At 36.0% G+C, this 21,835-nt stretch overlaps 1 protein-coding gene across 1 annotated transcript; it reads right to left on the bottom strand.

The window, feature by feature from the left end:
* Positions 1-217: 217 nt before the first annotated feature.
* Positions 218-20,849, bottom strand: LOC128180224 (uncharacterized). Its single transcript, XM_052848152.1, has 5 exons — positions 20,739-20,849; positions 19,095-19,197; positions 16,492-16,631; positions 14,623-14,751; positions 218-1,123 (listed from the first exon to the last, which is right to left on the bottom strand). Exons 1-5 carry the CDS (start codon positions 20,829-20,831, stop codon positions 452-454), a joined length of 1,137 nt encoding a protein of 378 aa, XP_052704112.1. The 5' UTR covers positions 20,832-20,849; the 3' UTR covers positions 218-451.
* Between the last annotated feature and the right edge of the window lie 986 nt (positions 20,850-21,835).

The raw sequence follows: 21,835 nt of genomic DNA, 5'->3' as shown, positions 1-21,835 counted from the left end.
TTTACACATACGTAAATGTTCGACCCCTAATCTTGTAAATACATAATGTTTTTAGATACACTTCAATGAACATTTAATTTCACTCATCAACCCAACAACGAAATCAATAAAAAATGGAATTCAAGAACATTGATAAAACCACTATGAGAGTACATGTACATTTAATAAACAATCACTTCAGCTGAATGTTGTAACAAAATAACCATACTTCAAGAAGTTCTCATAAATAAAAGTTTATTGCTTCACAAAATCAATATACTATACCTTCCTATTGTACTGGAAACATAACAAAGACAAACACCATCATATCCAGAAGACTAGTGATTTGTATGAAATTGAATATGAATGTGCACAAGTTTCACATGAAATTATATAAATGTATGTACAACTGATCAATTTGTTAACACTGCAATAACTTAAAACCAGGATTTTTCATCATTTCAATAAATTCTTATTTTGACATAAAATGTGTCTGCAAGTAAGAATACAGCAGCTTTAGGTCCTCTCTCTGGTACTTGAATGCCTTTTGACTGAACTCTCTCTTATAGCCTCCTGCTTGATCAAATGTGTACTCTGCTAGATAAACCTGATGTCCTTGTATTAACAGTCCAAAGAGAGTCTTATGTTTGTTCAAACTTAACAACATATTAGTATGAAGCTGATGGATTCTCTTACACTCAATGTCACTGACATTGGCTATCTCTGCTATCAGAACTAAATTGTCACCTATTGACACACAAACATCCGATGTGGCTTTCCTAGAATTGGCTTTCAAGTCGAATGCAATGTTTTTGGAATTTTTCAACACTGATCTATATTTATCCTTTGATGTTGACAATAATGGATTCTGATCAGCACTGTATGAACACTCTGATGAACTTTCAGTTGGACCATCTTGGATGTAGCCCCAGCAGTTAAGGTAAGATTCACATCCTGTAGTAGAATAGGAAACATTTACATCTCCTATTCCTGTGAACAAAAATTTTAAGAATGCTACTGCAAAAAGTTTTCCCCTAAGATCACTAAATCCTTGTGCTTTGGCCTCCCAATACAAATATGCCATTTGAGAAGGGTGGACAGGTGAATTATCTGCTTGACTACCACTCAGTAAATGTCCTGATTCCTGCAAAAGAAAATGATTCAAATAACTTCAACAAAATCACTATTTATTCAAACAAAAGGTCATAAAATTTTAACTTCAGAGAGAAAGAAAGTGTTCCTATTGGTTTCATAGTAGAAAACGTACTACATATAAATGTGCATATTATACAATCACTATAAACTACCTAATTATCTGTTTGTAACCAGATAGCCGTATATATATGAAATATAATTTTATGATTGTATTCTGCTTTACGTTAATTAGTCATTAGCTTGTTGTGCACTCGATACGAAATAAGTGTATAGTGAACAATGTTAAAGGTCATTGACCGAGAGGGACAACTGCGTAGTTAGAATTTGTGGTGTTAGCGGAATGACCAGGAAGAATAAAACTCTCGATGATGATTGGACTTTGGAAAGCGGTCAACGGATGCAAGACTCTTAATTGTAATTAACCTTTAACAATGGACTTCGTTATAAGTCACTTATGAACTGTGACCCGAAAGGATGTTCTAACAATTGATTATTTTATTTCACTGATTTATATACTTATGATTTGATTAATAATGAGGAGATGGATTTTGGATTGATAGCAGATTGATTATATATTGCTTTTATACCACTATACGATTACAGTGCTTAATAAATATCATAAAACTCCAACTGACTTATGATTTCAAAAGTCTAAAGAATAACAACAGAAGGATCACATAGACTTTTATGGTGCCAGTGACCAGGATAAAACGAAGTGCTAAAGAAAAACTGAACTGTTAAGGTAAGAACTTTTTCTCAATATCTCTGTTCGCTATCTCAAAGTAAATAACGCTGATCAGCAACCTATATGGCAACTGGAAATGGTTATGATAGAAAAGAATTTAAAAATCAAATGGAACAATTGGAAAAACAATTTGCGGGGTTGGGTCAAAGTGAAGAAAAGGAAGGGCATGAAACAGGTCAAAAATTCTCAGAACAAGAACAGGTAAAACAAAACACTTTTGAAAAACAAACTGACACATATTATGATGCAAGGTTGTATGAAACTAATGAACCTCGACACCGAGTCCCAAATCAGGATGATGATAAAGATTTTTTCATTGGTCAGGTTAAAGCTATAACATCCGCGCTTACAGTGCCCCTATCTTCTGTGATAACTCCTTTCGAAGGAGATGCTAGTAAATACAAGCAGTGGATAAAGGAAATTGAAAAATATGCTTTATTGTCTGGGAAACAGGGTCATGAAATCCCCATGCTCGCGTATATTACGAGTAAAGGTTCGGTAGGGGACTTTATCAAAAGATATTTGGACGAAACAGACGCGTCGGAAGAAATGCCGTCGTGGAACGATTTAAAAGAATCCTTAAAAAACAGATTCGCGGAGATAACCGACTCACAACACGCGTTAGCAGTAATGCGCAGGACGCGGCAAAATTCAAACGAAAGTGTACAGTTATTCGCGGAACGGTTGTTGCAAATCGCGGAAGACGCGTATAGTAAAGACAAATTAAAAGATCCCTTAGTCCAACAACAACTTGTAGACATATTCTGTGACGGTCTGACCTTTGACTATCTCAGGATGAAAATCCTTAGAGAAAACCCCAAAGACTTGGAGTCAGCAATTCAGTTAGCAATGCGCGAACAAAATTTAAGACAAAGACTAGCTATAAGGGGGTCAAGTATAATAAGTACTACGCCGAATGACAATAGACAGACTGTTTCAAAGTTTGACAGTACAACGCCTTTATTAAGTGAAAGATTGGTTAACTTGTCCTCGACAGACAATAGACAGGAAGAACCCATGGAGGTTGACCACACGAGGAACAAAGGGTGTTTTAAGTGTATGAAGGTTGGTCATAGGGCCAGATTCTGTCCACTAAATAAACCCCAGGTTAGGCCCCGCCCTCAATTAAATAAACGACTTCATAATACTCAGTCTGTGCATTATGTTGAGCAAAGCCCCCGCCCACCGATTGAGTGTTGGAATTGTGGTAGAATAGGACATTTGCGTGCAGATTGCTGGAGCAAACGCAGGTTTCCCAGAACGCAGCAAAACAGAGGTAGGTCAGCTGATCGTCAAGATCGATCACGTGATTTTAAAGACCAAAATGATAGGAGATCACCCAAAATCTGGACCCGTTGCGCCACTTTTGATAAACAAAATCAGGAAAACTAAGATGTTCTTCCTTCGTTGAAGCCCGAAGGAAGAATTTTCATAAAAAAACCTACATTTGAAATTAATTTTACAAACAACCCCAGTAGCTGTTTATTAAAAATTGGAAAAAATAAATTCAGAGCGTTAGTAGATACTGGCGCGGCCGTATCTTTGATTAGTAAAAAAATGTATGATAATTTGTTCCCCCGCCCCAAATTGTGTAAAAATGATATTCCTTGTCTTCAAGCAGCAAATGGTAATTCTTTAATTGCGTTAGGGTATGTAAATATTTCATTTAAGATTGCAGGGTTAACTTTAGACCATAAACTTTTTGTGACAAAGGGACTCAACCGAAACCTGATTCTCGGTCGTGATTGGCTCAAGAAAAACAATGTCCGTTTATACTTTGATCTTGGACTCATGCGCATTGATGGCAGGGCTTATGCCGAATTAAAGGAGGATCTACACATCTCAACGATCGTAAGAACACCTAAGAAACTTATGGTGAAACCAAATACTGTGACTGTATTTTATGGAAAAGTGAACAATAATTTTCCCCTTGAAAATAAAGACTTAGTGGAAGTGAACAGTATAGACAATAATTGTATTATGGAGGACCCAGGACTATATTTAAAAGACTCAGTTTGTGTTGTCCGAAGAGACAGAAAAATTCCCATGATCTTCGTTAATCAAACCAACAAAAGTTACAAAATCCCTAAAGGCTACATCGTAGGACGTGTCACTGCATTAAGACCAAAAGAAATCTCGGAGATCCAAACCCAACAGGACAATGAAGAAAAGATTGATGTGCCTGAAAGATTCGAACACTCCATCCAAAGACTTGTGAGGAAAAACAATGACTTATTTGCTAAAAAGGACAGCGACCTTGGAGTGACCGACACCGTCAAAATGAAGATAGAAACTGGAGACCATCACCCGATAAAGAACAGACCATATCGAGTTCCCCTCAATAAAAGACAGATAATCGACAAGGCCATAAAGGAGATGATGAGCGCAAGGATTATTGAAAGATCACAGTCGCCTTGGTCATTTCCTCTGGTAGTAGTAAAGAAGAAGGACGGATCAGACCGGATGTGCGTAGACTTTCGAAGTTTAAACAAGATAGTAAGACCAGTATCATTCCCATTACCATTGATTGATGACATTCTTTGTTTGCTCGGTAAGGCCAGGTACTTCACTGCACTAGATTTAAAGAGTGGATATTGGCAGGTAAAATTAGAAGAGTCAAGTAAAGAAAAGACAGCTTTTGCATGCCACAAAGGATTGTTTCAATTTAATAGGATGCCATTTGGATTAAGTAATGCCCCAGCAGTCTTCCAAGAACTCATGAACATCGTTCTACAAGGACAAGAGGAGTTTGCTATCGCATACCTGGACGATATACTCATATTCTCAGAAACACCGGAAGATCACCTCCATCATATCCAGGAAGTGTTTGATCGTCTAAGGACGCATGGACTAAAACTGAAGTTAAAGAAGTGTAGCTTCTTCAAAGAGCAGACTGAATATCTTGGTTTTATTATCAATGAACATGGCGTCAAACCGGATCCGAAGAAAGTGGAAGCCATTAAGAAATTACCAGCCCCCACTACAGTTCGAGAAGTCCGTGGTTTTATAGGTATGTGCAGTTATTATAGAAGATTTATACCAAATTTCTCAAAGATTGCGGAGCCATTGATCGACTTAACCAGGAAGTATGCCAGGTTCAAGTGGACATCATGCTGTCAAGAAGCATTTGACTTCCTTAGAGAGAGTTTAACAGTAGTGCCTTTATTAGCTTATCCAGATACTAATAAGCCATACATCTTGTACACCGATGCCAGCGACAATTGTATCGGAGCTTGCCTCACCCAAAAGACTGACGAAGGAGAAGATAAGCCGATATACTATCTATCCCACAAGCTGAGTAAAACCCAGGTGAAATGGTCAACCATAGAAAAGGAGGCATTTGCAATCCACTACGCCCTCCAGAAGCTGGACCATTACCTTCACAGTGCTGAGTTTACTATACGGACAGATCACAAACCGCTCAAATATATTTTAGAATCCCCTATGCAAAATAAAAAGATTCAATTATGGGCTTTGAGTATCGCTGGATATAACTGCAAGGTAGAGTACATAGAAGGAAGGTTCAATTGCTGTGCAGATCTTTTGTCCAGGTTACCGTCCACTATCTCTGATGATGAAGCGGAAGAAAAATCTGAATGTGATGAACCGGATGTTAAAGACAATTTCTTTGAAGTAAACGTACTAAACTCAAATGCTTTCTCACCCAAAAGATTAGCCAGGTGCGAAGTTAAACAGCAGGACGAATTGCTCAAGCCTTTCATCGACTTACCGGAAGAAATAAACATAAAGGAGAGCCAACAAAATGATGAACAGATCAAAAAGCTGAGGAATAGGTTGAGTAAAGGAAAAGCAACGGCGACCGAAGAAAAGAAGTTTCTTGAAATAGATGGCTTAATGTACTATCTTTCAGATGGAGATTCTGAAGGTCCGAGACTGCGCTTGTATATACCACGTGAGTTAGAACTGTTGGTAGTACAACAATACCATGATGGACTTGGACATATGGGAGTGGACAAAACGTATGATGTAATCAGACAAAAATATTATATGCCAAACTTATACAAGAGATTATATTCTTATATAGGAGGATGCGTAATATGCCAAACGAGGAGCAATAAGAGAACTCAACCGCCACTTCAAGAGACAGACATACCACCTTTTCCAATGGCTAAGGTAGGACTCGATTTGTCAGGACCATATCCAACCTCACTGACAGGAAACAAGTATATAGTTTCTTTCATTGACATTTACTCTGGATGGCCGGAAGCCTTTCCCGTTCCTGACAAGTCAGCTGACAATATAGTGCACCTTATATTAGAAGAAATATACCCCAGATATGGCTGTCCTCTTCAAATTCTCACAGACAATGGAACAGAGAATGTGAATCAAAAGGTACAAGAAACCTTGAAAGAACTAAACATTAACCACATCACAACATCTTACTACAGTCCTCAAGGCAACGGCAAGGTAGAGAGATTCCACCGCACTCTTCATGACGTAATGGCTAAGAAGATAATAGACAATGCTCAAACATGGGATATTCATCTTAACCAGACTTTGGCAGCCATTCGATTTCACCCGAATGAATCCTCAAAGTTTTCCCCATACTATCTGATGTACAATAGAGACGTTGTATTACCTCTTGATACTTTACTGAAACCTCGTCGAAAATATGCAGGAGAAGATCAACATAAAATCGCCCTTCAAGAACAGCACAAGGCGTTTATGCTAGTACATCGAAATATGAAAGAAGCCAAGAAGAAACAGAAAGCCCAGGCTGATAAGAAGAGCAAACATGAAGATTTCCAGGTAGGAGACCCAGTCTATCTCAAGAACAACAGGAGACAAAACAAACTAGATAAAAAGTGGCTCCCCTATTACCGAATTATTGAACAGAAAGGACCAGTCAGTTTTGTGGTGAAGGATCAATTAACTGGATCTATCACCAAGTGCCATGCACGACAATTGAGATTGGCAGATATTTCGCACTGGCCCCTCCCACAAGATATTGAAGAAGGTGGAAGAACTCTGAGAAAAACCAATTATGTGGTACCACCTGAGGAGGAATCATCTTCGGAAGATGATGGCGAGTTGCAGCCAGAGCCATTAGAAAGAGCTATTCGGTTTAAACAACAAGAGAGAGAAAATTCTTCAGACGAAGAAGATATACCCTTAGCTGAACTTCAGAGACGCATAAGGGCTAAACAGATCATGGATGGTCGACCGAGTAAGGACGAGCATGAACAGACTGTTGAGTCGGAATCGGATGAGAACCCTGAGTCAGAACAAAGTGAATATAATGATCAAAATTATGAGGTACCTTTAAATACCCCAGCTATGCCCTTAGACGAGGATATGGAAATTGGTGAAATAAATTCTAAAGTAGGTCTAGGCTTCACCCGTAAACCAATTCCCAAACCGCGTAAACCAGTCCCTAAACCTCGTAAGAATATAGCTGTTAGCAAACAACAACACGTAGAGAATTGTCTTGCTATTGTTGCTGATAAAATGGCCGACATGATTAAAGCAATTGTATAATGTGTTGTAAATATAAATAATAATGAGTAAACTTGCTTTGTATGTATTGCTCGCTTTTGAATAGGTACAGTAAGGTGGTCCCTTTGACATTTTGACTGATAATGAAATACTGCAGACGTAACGGAGATTACACATATTCGAAATATCGGAACCCGCGATTATGTAAAGAAACCGTTAATCTTTGTCGTTGTAAGAAATTTAAAATCACTGGTAAATTAATAAATGTAAAGATAAACATCTTGAGTTTGGACAAGGATGTTCTGGTTTTCATGGTTCATTATTACTTCCTCCTTACTATAATCGAGAAAGTCAATTTAATATGTCGGACTCCTTTCAAAATTTTATTGATGGCATAAACACATACACACTGGGATCCCCTTAACATCAAATTTCCGGGGATGGGACACATTAAGATCCCCGATAAATTAAAGGATATTAAAGTTTTCCCTATGGACACACTAATGGCGGAATTGCCAGTAAACAATGAACTACAATCTATGGAATCATTACCTTGGGTGGGAAGTCTTTGGTTTTATGTATTTTTGATTTTGGCAATAATTATTGTATTTGGAATTTGTATTATGAAACGTAAAACTATCAAAAAGTTAGGATATAAGTGCCGTGGTTGCTGGTCGGGTTGTCGAAAAAGGGGTGGTGACGGGGATGAGGAAAGTTCTGGCAGAGACAATTTGTCTGGTGTTAATCCTGATCAACGAAATTCCCAAGAGACTATTGAAATGAACCCCATAGTAAAGGACACTACAACCCCAAAGAAACCTCGCCGTTATGGAAAACCACGACGATCAATTGCAGACGCTCACGCTATTGGACCAATCACTGAAGAATTAGCATACCAGTTGACCGGAGAGAATAGGAACTCCGATTATCCGAGGCCTGAACGCTATGGACCGGACCCGGACTTGGCACGCGAATACCTTGCAGAAAGGGCGTTGATGTCTAAGAAATAGAGGAACGCAGTCGATGTTCCGCGAGGAGCAAACTCGCCATCCGCGCAGGAAGTGCCGTTGGTGTGCTTATGAAAATTGTGTATTCAATATGTTCAAATTTGTGAAAAATGTAAAATGTTTTTGAAATAATTATGTAATGTTATATTTGAAATCAAATGTGGTGAGCTGAGAACTGCGAATGGAATTCTTCGAATCCGAATTACACAACGTTTTCTTGATTATCGTTCCGATTATTCGAAATGGATGCAATTGTATGAAACCGATAACTTTAGTGTAACTTTTATGTACGCTGGACTGTGTAACATTTATATATGCTTATGTATTTTATTATAATTTTAGCGGCGCTTATGCTTGAATTAACATTTTATAATGGACTTTATATGTTACCTGTGTGGAACTTTGGACATTGGACACTTCTGATTGCAAATGATTGCAATTATATTTGATTTTGATTATTTTGTATTGATTAATATTGTTGTCAAAAGTATATATTATTATTACTGACTTTTGCATGAATTGCTAAACAATTATATATTGTCATGAGTGAAGTATACATAATTGTTAACAGACTATTATTGTGTCTCAAGCCGGTATAGGAAATTGTTCACTTCATTCAACCTCTTAACATAGATGTTCTGACCGGTGTGTCACCAGGAAGTTCATCTGACCTAGAAGAGTTTGAAGGATAATTTCTCACACCGGGCACCTGACGAAAGAAATCTCCCTCGGGGATATTTCTTTTGTTAGGGGAACGTATGTAACCAGATAGCCGTATATATATGAAATATAATTTTATGATTGTATTCTGCTTTACGTTAATTAGTCATTAGCTTGTTGTGCACTCGATACGAAATAAGTGTATAGTGAACAATGTTAAAGGTCATTGACCGAGAGGGACAACTGCGTAGTTAGAATTTGTGGTGTTAGCGGAATGACCAGGAAGAATAAAACTCTCGATGATGATTGGACTTTGGAAAGCGGTCAACGGATGCAAGACTCTTAATTGTAATTAACCTTTAACAATGGACTTCGTTATAAGTCACTTATGAACTGTGACCCGAAAGGATGTTCTAACAATTGATTATTTTATTTCACTGATTTATATACTTATGATTTGATTAATAATGAGGAGATGGATTTTGGATTGATAGCAGATTGATTATATATTGCTTTTATACCACTATACGATTACAGTGCTTAATAAATATCATAAAACTCCAACTGACTTATGATTTCAAAAGTCTAAAGAATAACAACAGAAGGATCACATGTTTAAACCATTACAAATTGTTATGATAGTACATGATAACTGTAATCAAATTTCAATTCATTTTTAGCTCACCGAGCTGAAAGCTCAAGTGAGCTATTCTGATCACATTTTGTCTGTCGTCCGTCTGTCCGACTGTCTGTCTGTCCGTCTGTCTGTAAACTTTTCACATTTTCAACATCTTCTCAAGAACCACTGGGCCAATTTCAACCAAACTTGGCACAAAGCATTCTTAGCCTAAGGGGATTTAAATTTGTAAAAATTAAGGATCACGCCCTTTTGCAAAGGGAGATAATTAGGAATTTATGAAAATTTTCGAGAAATTTTCAAAAATCTTCCTCTCATGAACCATAAGACCAGGAAAGCTGAAACTTGTGTGGAAGCATTATCAGGTAGTGTAGATTCTAATTTGTGAAAATCATGACCCCCCGGGGGTAGGGTGGGGCCACAATGGGGGGTCAAAGTTTTACATAGGAATATACAGAGTAAATCTTTGAAAATCTTCTTTTCATGAACCATAAGACCAGGAAAACTGAAACTTGTGTGGAAGCATCCTCAGGTAGTGTAGATTCTAATTTGTGAAAATCATGACCCCCGAGGGTAGAGTAGGGCCACAATTGGGGGTCGAAATTTAACATAGGAATATATAGAGTAAATCTTTAAAAATCTTCTTCTCAGAAACTAATCAGCCAGGAAAGCTGAAACTTGTGTGGAAGCATCCTCATGTAGTGTAAATTCAAAGTTGTGAAAATCATGACCCCCGAGGGTAGGGTGGGGCCACAATTGGGGGTCGAAATTTAACATAGGAATATATATAGTAAATCTTTAAAAATCTTCTTCTCAGAAACTAATCAGCCAGAAAAGCTGAAACATGAGTGGAAGCATCCTCAGGTAGTGTAGATTCAAAGTTGTGAAAATCATGACCCCCTGGGGGTAGGGTGGGGCCACAATGGGGTGTCGAAGTTTAACATAGGAATATATAGAGTAAATCTTTAAAAATCTTCTTCTCAGAAACTAATCAGCAAGGAAAGCTGAAACTTGTGTGAAAGCATCCTCAGGTAGTGTACATACAAAGTTGTGAAAATCATGACCCCTGGGGGGTAGGGTGGGGCCACAATGGGGTGTCGAAGTTTTACATAGGAATATATAGAGTAAATCTTTAAAAATCTTCTTCTCAGAAACTAATCAGCCAGGAAAGCTGAAACTTGTGTGGAAGCATCCTCAGGTAGTGTAAATTCAAAGTTGTGAAAATCATGATCCCCGGGGGTAGGGTGGGGCCACAATGGAGGGTCGAAGTTTTACATAGGAATATATAGAGTAAATCTTTAAAAATCTTCTTCTCAGAAACTAATCAGCCAGGAAAGCTGACACTTGTGTGAAAGCATCCTCAGGTAGTGTAGATTCATAGTTGTGAAAATCATGACCCCCGGGGGTATGGTGGGGCCACAATGGGTGGTCGAAGGTTTACATAGGAATATAAAGAGTAAATCTTTAAAAATCTTCTTCTCATGAACCATAAGACCAGGAAAGCTGAAACTTGTGTGGAAGCATCCTCAGGTAGTGTAGATTCAAAGTTGTGAAAATCATGACCCCCGAGGGTAGGGTGGGGCCACAATTGGGGGTCGAAATTTAACATAGGAATATATAGAGTAAATCTTTAAAAATCTTCTTCTCAGAAACTAATCAGCCAGAAAAGCTGAAACTTGAGTGGAAGCATCCTCAGGTAGTGTAGATTCAAAGTTGTGAAAATCATGACCCCCTGGGGGTAGGGTGGGGCCACAATGGGGTGTCGAAGTTTAACATAGGAATATATTGAGTAAATCTTTAAAAATCTTCTTCTCAGAAACTAATCAGCAAGGAAAGCTGAAACTTGTGTGAAAGCATCCTCAGGTAGTGTACATACAAAGTTGTGAAAATCATGACCCCTGGGGGGTTGGGTGGGGCCACAATGGGGTGTCGAAGTTTTACATAGGAATATATAGAGTAAATCTTTAAAAATCTTCTTCTCAGAAACTAATCAGCCAGGAAAGCTGAAACTTGTGTGGAAGCATCCTCAGGTAGTGTAAATTCAAAGTTGTGAAAATCATGATCCCCGGGGGTAGGGTGGGGCCACAATGGAGGGTCGAAGTTTTACATAGGAATATATAGAGTAAATCTTTAAAAATCTTCTTCTCAGAAACTAATCAGCCAGGAAAGCTGACACTTGTGTGAAAGCATCCTCAGGTAGTGTAGATTCATAGTTGTGAAAATCATGACCCCCGGGGGTATGGTGGGGCCACAATGGGTGGTCGAAGGTTTACATAGGAATATAAAGAGTAAATCTTTAAAAATCTGCTTCTCAGAAACTAATCAGCCAGAAAAGCTGAAACTTGTGTGGAAGCATCCTCAGGTAGTGTAGATTCAAAGTTGTGAAAATCATGACCCCCGAGGGTAGGGTGGGGCCACAATGGGGTGTCGAAGTTTAACATAGGAATATATAGAGTAAATCTTTAAAAATCTTCTTCTCAGAAACTAATCAGCCAGTAAAGCTGACACTTGTGTGGAAGCATCATCAGGTAGTGTAGATTCAAAGTTGTGAAAATCATGACCCCTGGGGGGTAGGGTGGGGCCACAATGGGGTGTCGAAGTTTTACATAGGAATATATAGAGTAAATCTTTAAAAATCTTCTTCTCAGAAACTAATCAGCCAGGAAAGCTGAAACTTGTGTGGAAGCATCCTCAGGTAGTGTAAATTCAAAGTTGTGAAAATCATGATCCCCGGGGGTAGGGTGGGGCCACAATGGAGGGTCGAAGTTTTACATAGGAATATATAGAGTAAATCTTTAAAAATCTTCTTCTCAGAAACTAATCAGCCAGGAAAGCTGACACTTGTGTGAAAGCATCCTCAGGTAGTGTAGATTCATATTTGTGAAAATCATGACCCCCGGGGGTATGATGGGGCCACAATGGGTGGTCGAAGGTTTACATAGGAATATAAAGAGTAAATCTTTAAAAATCTTCTTCTCAGAAACTAATCAGCCAGGAAAGCTGAAACTTGTGTGGAAGCATCCTCAGGTAGTGTAGTTCAAAGTTGTGAAAATCATGACCCCCGAGGGTAGGGTGGGGCCACAATGGGGTGTTGAAGTTTAACATAGGAATATATAGAGTAAATCTTTAAAAATCTTCTTCTCAGAAACTAATCAGCCAGTAAAGCTGACACTTGTGTGGAAGCATCATCAAGTAGTGTAGATTCAAAGTTGTGAAAATCATGTCCCCCGAGGGTAGGGTGGGGCCACAATGGAGGGTCAAAGTTTTACATAGGAATATATATGGTAAATCTTTAAAAATCTTCTTCTCAGAAACTAATCAGCCAGGAAAGCTTAAACTTGTGTGGAAGCGTCCTTAGGTAGTGTAAATTCAAAGTTGTGAAAATCATGATCCCCAGGGGTAGGGTGGGGCCACAATGGGGGGTCAAAGTTTAACAAAGGAATATATATGGTAAATCTTTAAAAATCTTCTTCTCAGAAACTAATCAGCCAGATGATTCTTTCTAATTGTTAAGACTTTGGCCCCAGGACAATTCTTTGGCCTCACAAGAAGGTTCAGAGTTTATGTACGTTTATATCCCATATATAAACAATTGTTAAGGATCTTTTTGAGAACTGCAATACTCAACATATGATATGACTATAAAATCGTCCTGTTAGAAAAGGGACTAATGATTATAAACATAAGAATATCCAGGGGAAAATGGATTTTATTTATACAGGATCAACATGTATTATTGTACATTGTCCAGATAGTTTGTATTATGACTCCATTAAGCTGATTTTATCATACCTATTGTTCCTCAGGTGAGCGATGTGGCCCATGGGCCTCTTGTTTGTGAGCCTGTGTGCAATCTCCAGTTTTTAAGGTAAATGAAGTAACTTGAGTTTATTTAAGAAGTAAACAGCAATTTAGAAAGTTCACTGGGATATGAACTTGGTTGGTCACGTGATCAAATCCTGTGAAGCCCTAAGGGCTTCTCAGAAGATTTGATCTCGTACCAACCAAGTTCATATCCTGGTGAACTTTTTAACAGTGCTGTTTATTACATATTTTTACGTTTAAGAATGACAAACTGTTCAGAATCATTAACATAACGATGTTTTTACATTTGCAATAAAGCTCCCGTCAAGCGATAAGTGCAGTTATCATTGCGACGTCATGAAAACGTTCATACAGAATTGAACGTTTTTGTTTTTCTATAGATTCACATAAGGAGGCATATTTGCAAATGTAAATATAAAATGATGAAATTAACAGATGCAAATGTCTCCTGCTAGGGTATTGTTGATATACATTTAAACTTTCAAACTGAAGTTACACAATTCAATAATTTGACCAGTATATCATATATAAGTCAAATCTGTCAATAGTCAATGTGAATATAGCTAAGCACCTTAGAATGTATAAAACAGAGTTAAAAAATTAATACAATATGACTCTTGCCATGCTCACTAGTGTGCACCTCGCTCTGATGTGAATTTACAAACTAGGCTTGTTTGACATTTAAAAGGAAGTTGATATCAAATTTGTTTAAAAAAATAATCCCACCATATGGAATGCCTAAACAAAGAGTGTGTTAAAATTTTAATCATCTGCAACCAATAGTAGGTGAAAAATCTTTGGCTTGGAATAAACAAAGTCATTATTTTACTTGAAGTTGACGTCTGATTGGTACAAAAATGAATTCCACCATACGGTGTAAAAGAGTGAAGTAAAATTTCAACCATCTGAGATTAATAGCTGCTGGAAAACCTTACAAAAATTTGTTACATGTACTGACAGACACATAAGGGTAAAACAGTATAACCCCCTCTCCTCTCCTTCAAAGTGAGGTTTTAATTACCACCAATATGATTTATATGATCATTTCATGACATGTATATACTGAAGGTGACAGAAAACACAATGATTTAATCATAGCATAGTTTACTAATCTTACTAAAGGCAAGAGTTACTTGCAAGAAGAAACCAGAACTTACTGCCTGTACATCCAACCTTTCTGTGTAGGAGTCCGGCAACTGTTCGAGCTGTGCTGCCTTAAATGCCATTGTCAGGTGATGAATCTCTGATAGACTGTTTTCATCAGTAACCTCTTTCATGTCTTTATTCTGAAATTAAATAATACAAAAATCAACATGGCATTGCTGCAAAGAGAATAAATTCTTTCAAGTAAATTATCATTAAGTAAAAAGTGTGAATTAATTCATGCAAAGCATGCATGCATAAAGTGTGTATAAATCGTTCTTAAAAAATGAGGGGGGGGGGGGGTTGTTTTGTACGAGAATGATCATTTTAGAATGCAAGAAACTCCTTATAATATTTCATATGATGCGGAAAAATGATCATTTTGTACAAATAGTTTTAATTTCCTACTTGAAAAAAATTTTAAATAAAGCAGTAGGGAACTTGTCTTGAAATTGCCTCTTTTAAATCATGTGAACTTTTGCAAACTTACCTATCTGATTGATATAGTTTTCTTGATTAAATGCGGGTACATGTAGCTAGTATGATACAAGGAACACTTTCAAAATATTTTTAAAAATATCTCTTAAGGATGACGTTTACTCAGAATGAAAAAAAATTCCACTGATGATAATGAAACCCCATCTATTGTATGTTATAGACCTTTGATTGTACTATTATTTTTCACTTTCAAAAAAGTAGGTCAATGACCTACTTTTTGAGTAAATGGCCATTGAATATTTTTTGAAAAATCAAGAAAAATCCCATAAAATTTTACACTACAATTGAAATTTTCTTAATTGTTAATATATTTCAAATAATAAAGCACTTTAAAAAGTGTAATACATTTTATGAATGGCAGTGGCACTAAATAGGTACAAAACATTAAGATTTCAGCTACAATTTGAAAAAATATTCCAGTCCGAATTTCCTCTATCAGTTTTCAAATTCCTACCCATTTTGGATCTAAGTTTACAAAAAATTGAATGATGATAATACAAAAACATTTATAGCATTGAACTACTTATATTGACCTTATTCTGTTGGCATAAAATTTATATGAGGTCAATGATCAAAATTTTGAGATATGGTGTCTTTTATCATTTTTAAGCATTTTTGAATATTTTCGCAATTCGTGCCATACAATTATTTTAATGAATAAGTGAGGTAAAACCAGCAGAAAATATGAAAAATTATAAAGACTAAAATATAAAATCTTAACTTTCAATATTAGAGTACTGCCAAAAATGTTTAAGCGGAAAACAAAATCTGCAAAATTTAGTCCGAATTTCCTCTGTTTGGCTAAAAGTCTATTTTTGTTTGAGCCTAATTACGTAATAAAGTAAAGATATCAAATGTTTTGTCAATAATAATTCATTTTATTAATACTTTTTTTGTTTAGAACAAATTTTACTCATTACATTGAACTTTATAACAATCCGAATTTGAGAACTCAAACCCTGAGTAAACAACACCCTTAAAGTAAAATATATATATTCTGTCACTGCTTCTACCATCAGTTTTAATGTTGTCTGACATATCCAAGAACAAGAGGTCCGTGGGCCAAATGCTCACCTGAGTAACAATAGCCTTCATAAAATCAATCTAATTAAAATTAGACCTTTCATCTCGCTCTCTGTTATATATGGATACTGCTCGTGAAAGGCGGTATCCATAGATAACAGAGAGCGAGATGAAAGGTCTAATTTTAATTAGATTGTCATGAAATCAGCTTTATGGAGTCAAATACAAAATATCTGGACCATATTGAGACAAGAGATTTTGGTAAGAAGTACGAACAGATATAAGAAAGTGTGGACAGACAGATCATTTTAGGGTGTCTGCTGAGTGGGACCCTAATAATCTGGAAATGAACAAAGACTAACCTTGATGTAGCATTCCTTTCTTTTCATTTCAATTGGACTAAAATAAATCCAGCTATCAAACATATCCCCAGAGTAGCACATCTTCCTCTCACTCTCTAGGGCTCTGAATAATATTTCCTTAGATTCTCGAACCAGAAAACCTAAACAATAAAACATAACATTATTTTAAATAACATTAAAAAAATATTATTTATTCATCCATTATTATAGAATTATTTACAATACAATAAACACAACTTTTTTTCCCCATGGAAATAGAAACAACAAATACTGATAAAACCATTCTTCTGTATACTTATGAAAGGCAAAGCTAAGCTTTCTATGTTCATTAACAACCAAACATGTTTCCATATACAGTTGTAGTAAGGCCAAAAAAAATTAATGATTTGTTTCTCAGGCACCGCCGCATCAGTAAAATCATCGCCGCATCAAACATTTTTATCGTTATTTTTCCGAATTTTTTATATCTTATCATTATCGGTTTTCTCTATTATGGAATCTATGTACAAACGCTCAGAACAAATGCTTGTCTCTGTCAGTGAAAAACGTTATTTTATCTGAAACATCTACCCAGTGACCAACCTAGGGGGCTACCTGGGCTAAATACAACTTTATGTAAATATAATTACTCGCTTTGTGGTCGGTAACTTCGCCAGAATTTCCTCAGAAAGAGAGGTTGAAGTTGCCCTGTATTCTGAGTTCACGATCGTGAAAGTTAACTCCAAATGCAATAAAATGATAATCATCTAATGCAAAAGACATTTTCATAGCCTAAGTTAACCCCTGTTGTGATTAATAACTAGCGACTGTCTTATCTTCAGAGGCTATAAAAAATACGGTTGATGCAACCACATACTGTGCACTGAAAATTACAACCGATGTTTATAACTTTAGGTGCTGATATTACAATTAGTTGGTAACTTGTAATTAATTAATAACTCTGCCAAGTTAGTGCTAAAATAATCATGAAACCGTTTGTCTACAATTATCTTTAACTAAAAAATTCTGTACAACATGCAAATAGATCCAACTATATGACGGTTGTAATATTGGGTCAAAGGGTTAGACTAATACCTCCAAAATACACTTAAACACATAGACTGATTTTATTTGTCATTTAGCCAACACAATAAAATTATTACGAAACATTTCAGCTACAAAATGTATGAATACACATATAATAAATTAAATTTAAAAAATTGGATAAGATTTAAAAAATTTTAGGAGTTGTTTTATTTTTAATTGACTTGCTTCTAATCAAATTCAAATTAAGGTTGAATCTGTGTATAAATGTATTATCATTAGCATTATGCCATTGTCAAAAAATGGAAGTCTACCTGATTTCTCCCTATTTTTTTGTGAGGGAGAATTTCAGAAGTGAAGTCTCCCTAAACTAAGTTTGCTCTGGGTTGGTCCCTGTTAACACAACCACTGAAATTTCTTTGTTATCTTCAGAAATTGAAGCCTCTGTGATATTGCATAGAAGCAGGAATAAAGGTCACTTGTATTGTTTGAGAATTTTATGTGACTTATTTAATTTTCCTTGATTTCTGTCCTCAAGGCACTGAAGATTGATAAGAAAACACCCCCAAATGAATGCTTTATTTGATAAATTTTTATATGGCAAATTTAACTAGTAAAATGCCATAAGAAGTCCCCTATTTCAGTTTAGACTCCTGTTATTACTGTGGAGGGGAAAGATGGGCCGCAAAATGGAGCAGGGGCATAAACCATTTGTCTTTTTTGTTCATATGCAAAAACTCAACCTTATAAAAGGAAACATAACAGTTTAAACTAAAAAGAACAAATTAAAACAAATGTTTAAACTTTGCCAATGTATGAGCTTGATGAATATCTGCTGATGAGTACACAAATAAATCATATAATATGGGTTACCATCATTGTAAATTTTGTCCCAAAAAAAAAAAAAAAACCTGCCTGCCTCATCAAAATTTCAAAATTTTGGCCTGAGAAACTAATGATTAATTTTTTTTTTGGCCTAACAAACCCTAAATCTGATGACTTTTTGAGCAAAATGATAAAAGAAATATAGCAATTAATTCAAAGTATATTGTGCAGCCTGGCTGCAATGTTACCGTAAATTATCGGCCAATACCAATTACACCCCCCCCCCCCTTGTGAAAACTACCAGGGTAACTTAAAGACAATAAATGGAATTTGCTAAAAATAAGTTTTGAACTCTTCTGGCTGCAATGTTTACATTTATTATCGGCTAATACCAATTATACACCCTCCCCCCCCTTCTGAAAACTACCAGAGTAACTGAAAGGTAATTAAGTTTTGAGCTCTTCTTGCAAATGAAAACCTATCTCCCCCCTCCCTCGCAAAAATCCAAACTCGTATTGTTGCCATACAATGACAAGGTGACAAGGGGTATGAGAAGCATGTAAAGCAAGTCTTGGACAACCCCCTTCCCCTCCCTCTGCTTGTTTTTAAAAACTAACGACACATAAAAATGTATAGAAAAAAATCAACTTTGTTTAAAAGTACAAATATTTATGCACTACCATTTAGAAAGTCCCTACTAGTCAAATTAAGGAACTGTCAGATTTATCAAATTTATCCATCTACACTATGTTAACCTTCTGTCAAGTTGTTCCAGTGTACCAGCAAAGTTCTCTTCATAGGAAGTTTCAATTGCCTTTGACAGGAAAAAGTTCTGAAGGCTTTCTTCCATGCCGTTATCTGAAATTATAAATTCCTTAAATTACAAAAACAGCCACTGACTATGTTTTTGATGTGTGACACCCCTTTAAACCAAGCATAAGTTCCTACATGATAAATAATAATAACACTTCAGTATGTTGATCCAAAAGGTTGGATTATGCCAAGTTGTCAGCTTGCTACGTTTATCAGATCAATCAAGCCGCAAAGCACCCCTACCTCGATTGAGATCATCTGATGTGATACGACTCTTAGGTTCAATTAAGTTATATACTACATGTATTAATATGATGAAAAATTAATCAAATAGCCTTCAATTACAAAGTTAAAACAACAAAACTATCCTTAATTAAGCAATGTTAGCTTACTAAAAGGAGCCATTTTTATCATACTCTCAAAAATGTGCCAATTAAAATGTAAAATTTAATGTTTACTGTGTACCATGTGATCCATTTCATAGAGAGGTAAATAATTATGGATTCATGTGGAAAGATCAAGAAAATAAAAGTTCCCTATGTGAAATTAAGAGTATCACAATACGAATATCGATGTGGATATAACGTGGATGTAATATTTAGCAATTCTGGTTGTCAGTCATGACTAAGACTCGATCTTATAAAAATATGCCTAGAACTTGTAAACTAGGGGTCTTTATAATCTGCAAAATCCATATTTCTCTGGATGGAAAAAAGATGAAATATCAATAGAGATATTTGGATTTGTTTCTGTTTGATTTCATATATTTTCTATTGTAAATATGTTTCCTAATATGAACCTATAGAAAAGTGACGTTTAGTTTTGTGTGAACTTTTTCATGACGTCACATTGATCATCGCCTGTCGGGGGGATTACTGTAAATTTAAAATCTCGGTAGTTTTAACATTTCTAAATGGCTTGCCTTTTTCAAACGTCACATAATAATAACAACAATGTTAAAATGTTCTCTGCGATATGAACTTGGTTGGTACATGAGCAAATCAGATTCTGAAAAGCATTGGGCTTCACAAGATTTGTTCACGTGACCAACCAATATCATATCCTAGGGATAATTTTTAAGTTGATGGTTATTTCATAATTCTCATGCTTCAATTGATCTTTCATTGATAGGCTATACATGTAGGCCCCTATTTTTTTTAAATAATTTTTTTTTCAAAACTTGAGGTAAACTGAGCCAATTCACAGTAATGAATAGTTAGGCATCCTGGTAGATTTATCAGTTTATCTATTATTATACAAGAAGTAGGAAGAGGATTTCACGGAAAAATAAATAGCAATATAAAATTATTTTGGTGATTTTATCATGTTCTATTAGTATTTACCCCAACATAAACCGAACAACAGAATTTTAAAAAAAGTGTGCATGCACAATTTTTTCACGGACTAATGACGCTTTTTTAAAGACTCTCAGTCTGCAGAGCATACAATTTTATGATTGAACGTGTGACGTGTGTTTGTTTACTTCTGTACTTCTGCAGATCTTTCAAACATGATCAACAGTCAATGCCCTAATGAATATCACTATAAATGATACGATCTTCACAAATGATGAGTAAATCAATTACACTATTGTCACCTACAGTCTCTGGATTTTCTTCGTCCGAACAATCTGCATCAAACTTTCTTTTACGTCCACTCCGAATAGTAAATGCCGCCATTTTCGGTATCAACTCAAATCGCACCCCTATCGACTAGTACCCAGGTCAAACCGATATCCGGAATAACTACACGTATTTCACCATATGGTTGTATTGTATATTCTTAAAATATTACGGTAATCAAAAGATGTTAATGAACCGATTTAATTTTTGTTTTAATAGACTGTTAAGATAGATTTTCTGGAAAAGGCGTATTGTAGCGTGAGCATTCATTTGTATTGCAATGGGAAAGGAGGAATGAACAAATAATTTACACATTGGAAACAGTGGCGTCGGAAGAAAATTGAGAGGAAGGGGAGGGGGAGGTAGACTTATTATCATAAACCTAGTGACAAGCTAAAAAGAAAAATAATGATAACAATAAAGGTCATTTATATTTTCAAATCATGAAAATCCAAATCCGTGGAAGGGGGGGGGGGGGGGCAGAGAATGACTCAAAAAAAAAATTCTTACCTGCCAAAAAAAAAATTAAATTCCCAAATCTTCACATTCCTAATCTGTGGAAGGGGGGGGGGGGGGGTATACCTATATGACTTTAATTTTCGATATTACTATTAATGTTTCATTTTTTAAAGGTAAATCTAGGAACAATTTTTTTTGCTACGAGAAAAAGCCGGGGGGGGGGGGGGGGGGGACTCACCCCTCTCCCTGATGCTATGTGCCTGCATGATGGTTAGGTCTAACTTTGCTTAAAGTGGGGGGGGGGGGGCGCTAAGTCGACCGTAGCACGTACATTTTTCATTGGAACGTGCTAAAAATATGGATGAAAAAAATATTAACCTTTATAATTTAGCATTATACTCAAATAGAATGTATTGAATTTTTATTAAAATAAAGCGGCAGGATTGACATGTTTCACATTCTAAGAAAGAAATTTCATTGTGTTACATGTAGATCAGCTACTGGTAAAACATTTTGTAAAACATTGATTTAGTTGATTTCCTTCTGAATCATATTAAATTTATCAGTAACAAAATATTACATATTACTATACATGTTTGTCG

The sequence above is a fragment of the Crassostrea angulata genome, chromosome 4 (genome assembly GCF_025612915.1).
Source record: "Crassostrea angulata isolate pt1a10 chromosome 4, ASM2561291v2, whole genome shotgun sequence".
Lineage (NCBI taxonomy): Eukaryota > Metazoa > Mollusca > Bivalvia > Ostreida > Ostreidae > Magallana > Magallana angulata.
This window is presented reverse-complemented; position numbering and strand designations above follow the sequence as displayed.

Coding starts and splice junctions, on each gene's coding strand:
- LOC128180224 (XM_052848152.1), bottom strand. CDS start 20,831: ATGGCGGCATTTACTATTCGGAGTGGACGTAAAAGAAAGTTTGATGCA. Junction 16,632..19,094: donor CTGGAACAACTTGACAGAAG/GTTAACATAGTG, acceptor TTTATTGTTTAG/GTTTTCTGGTTCGAGAATCT. Junction 1,124..14,622: donor AAAGGTTGGATGTACAGGCA/GTAAGTTCTGGT, acceptor TTTCTTTTGCAG/GAATCAGGACATTTACTGAG.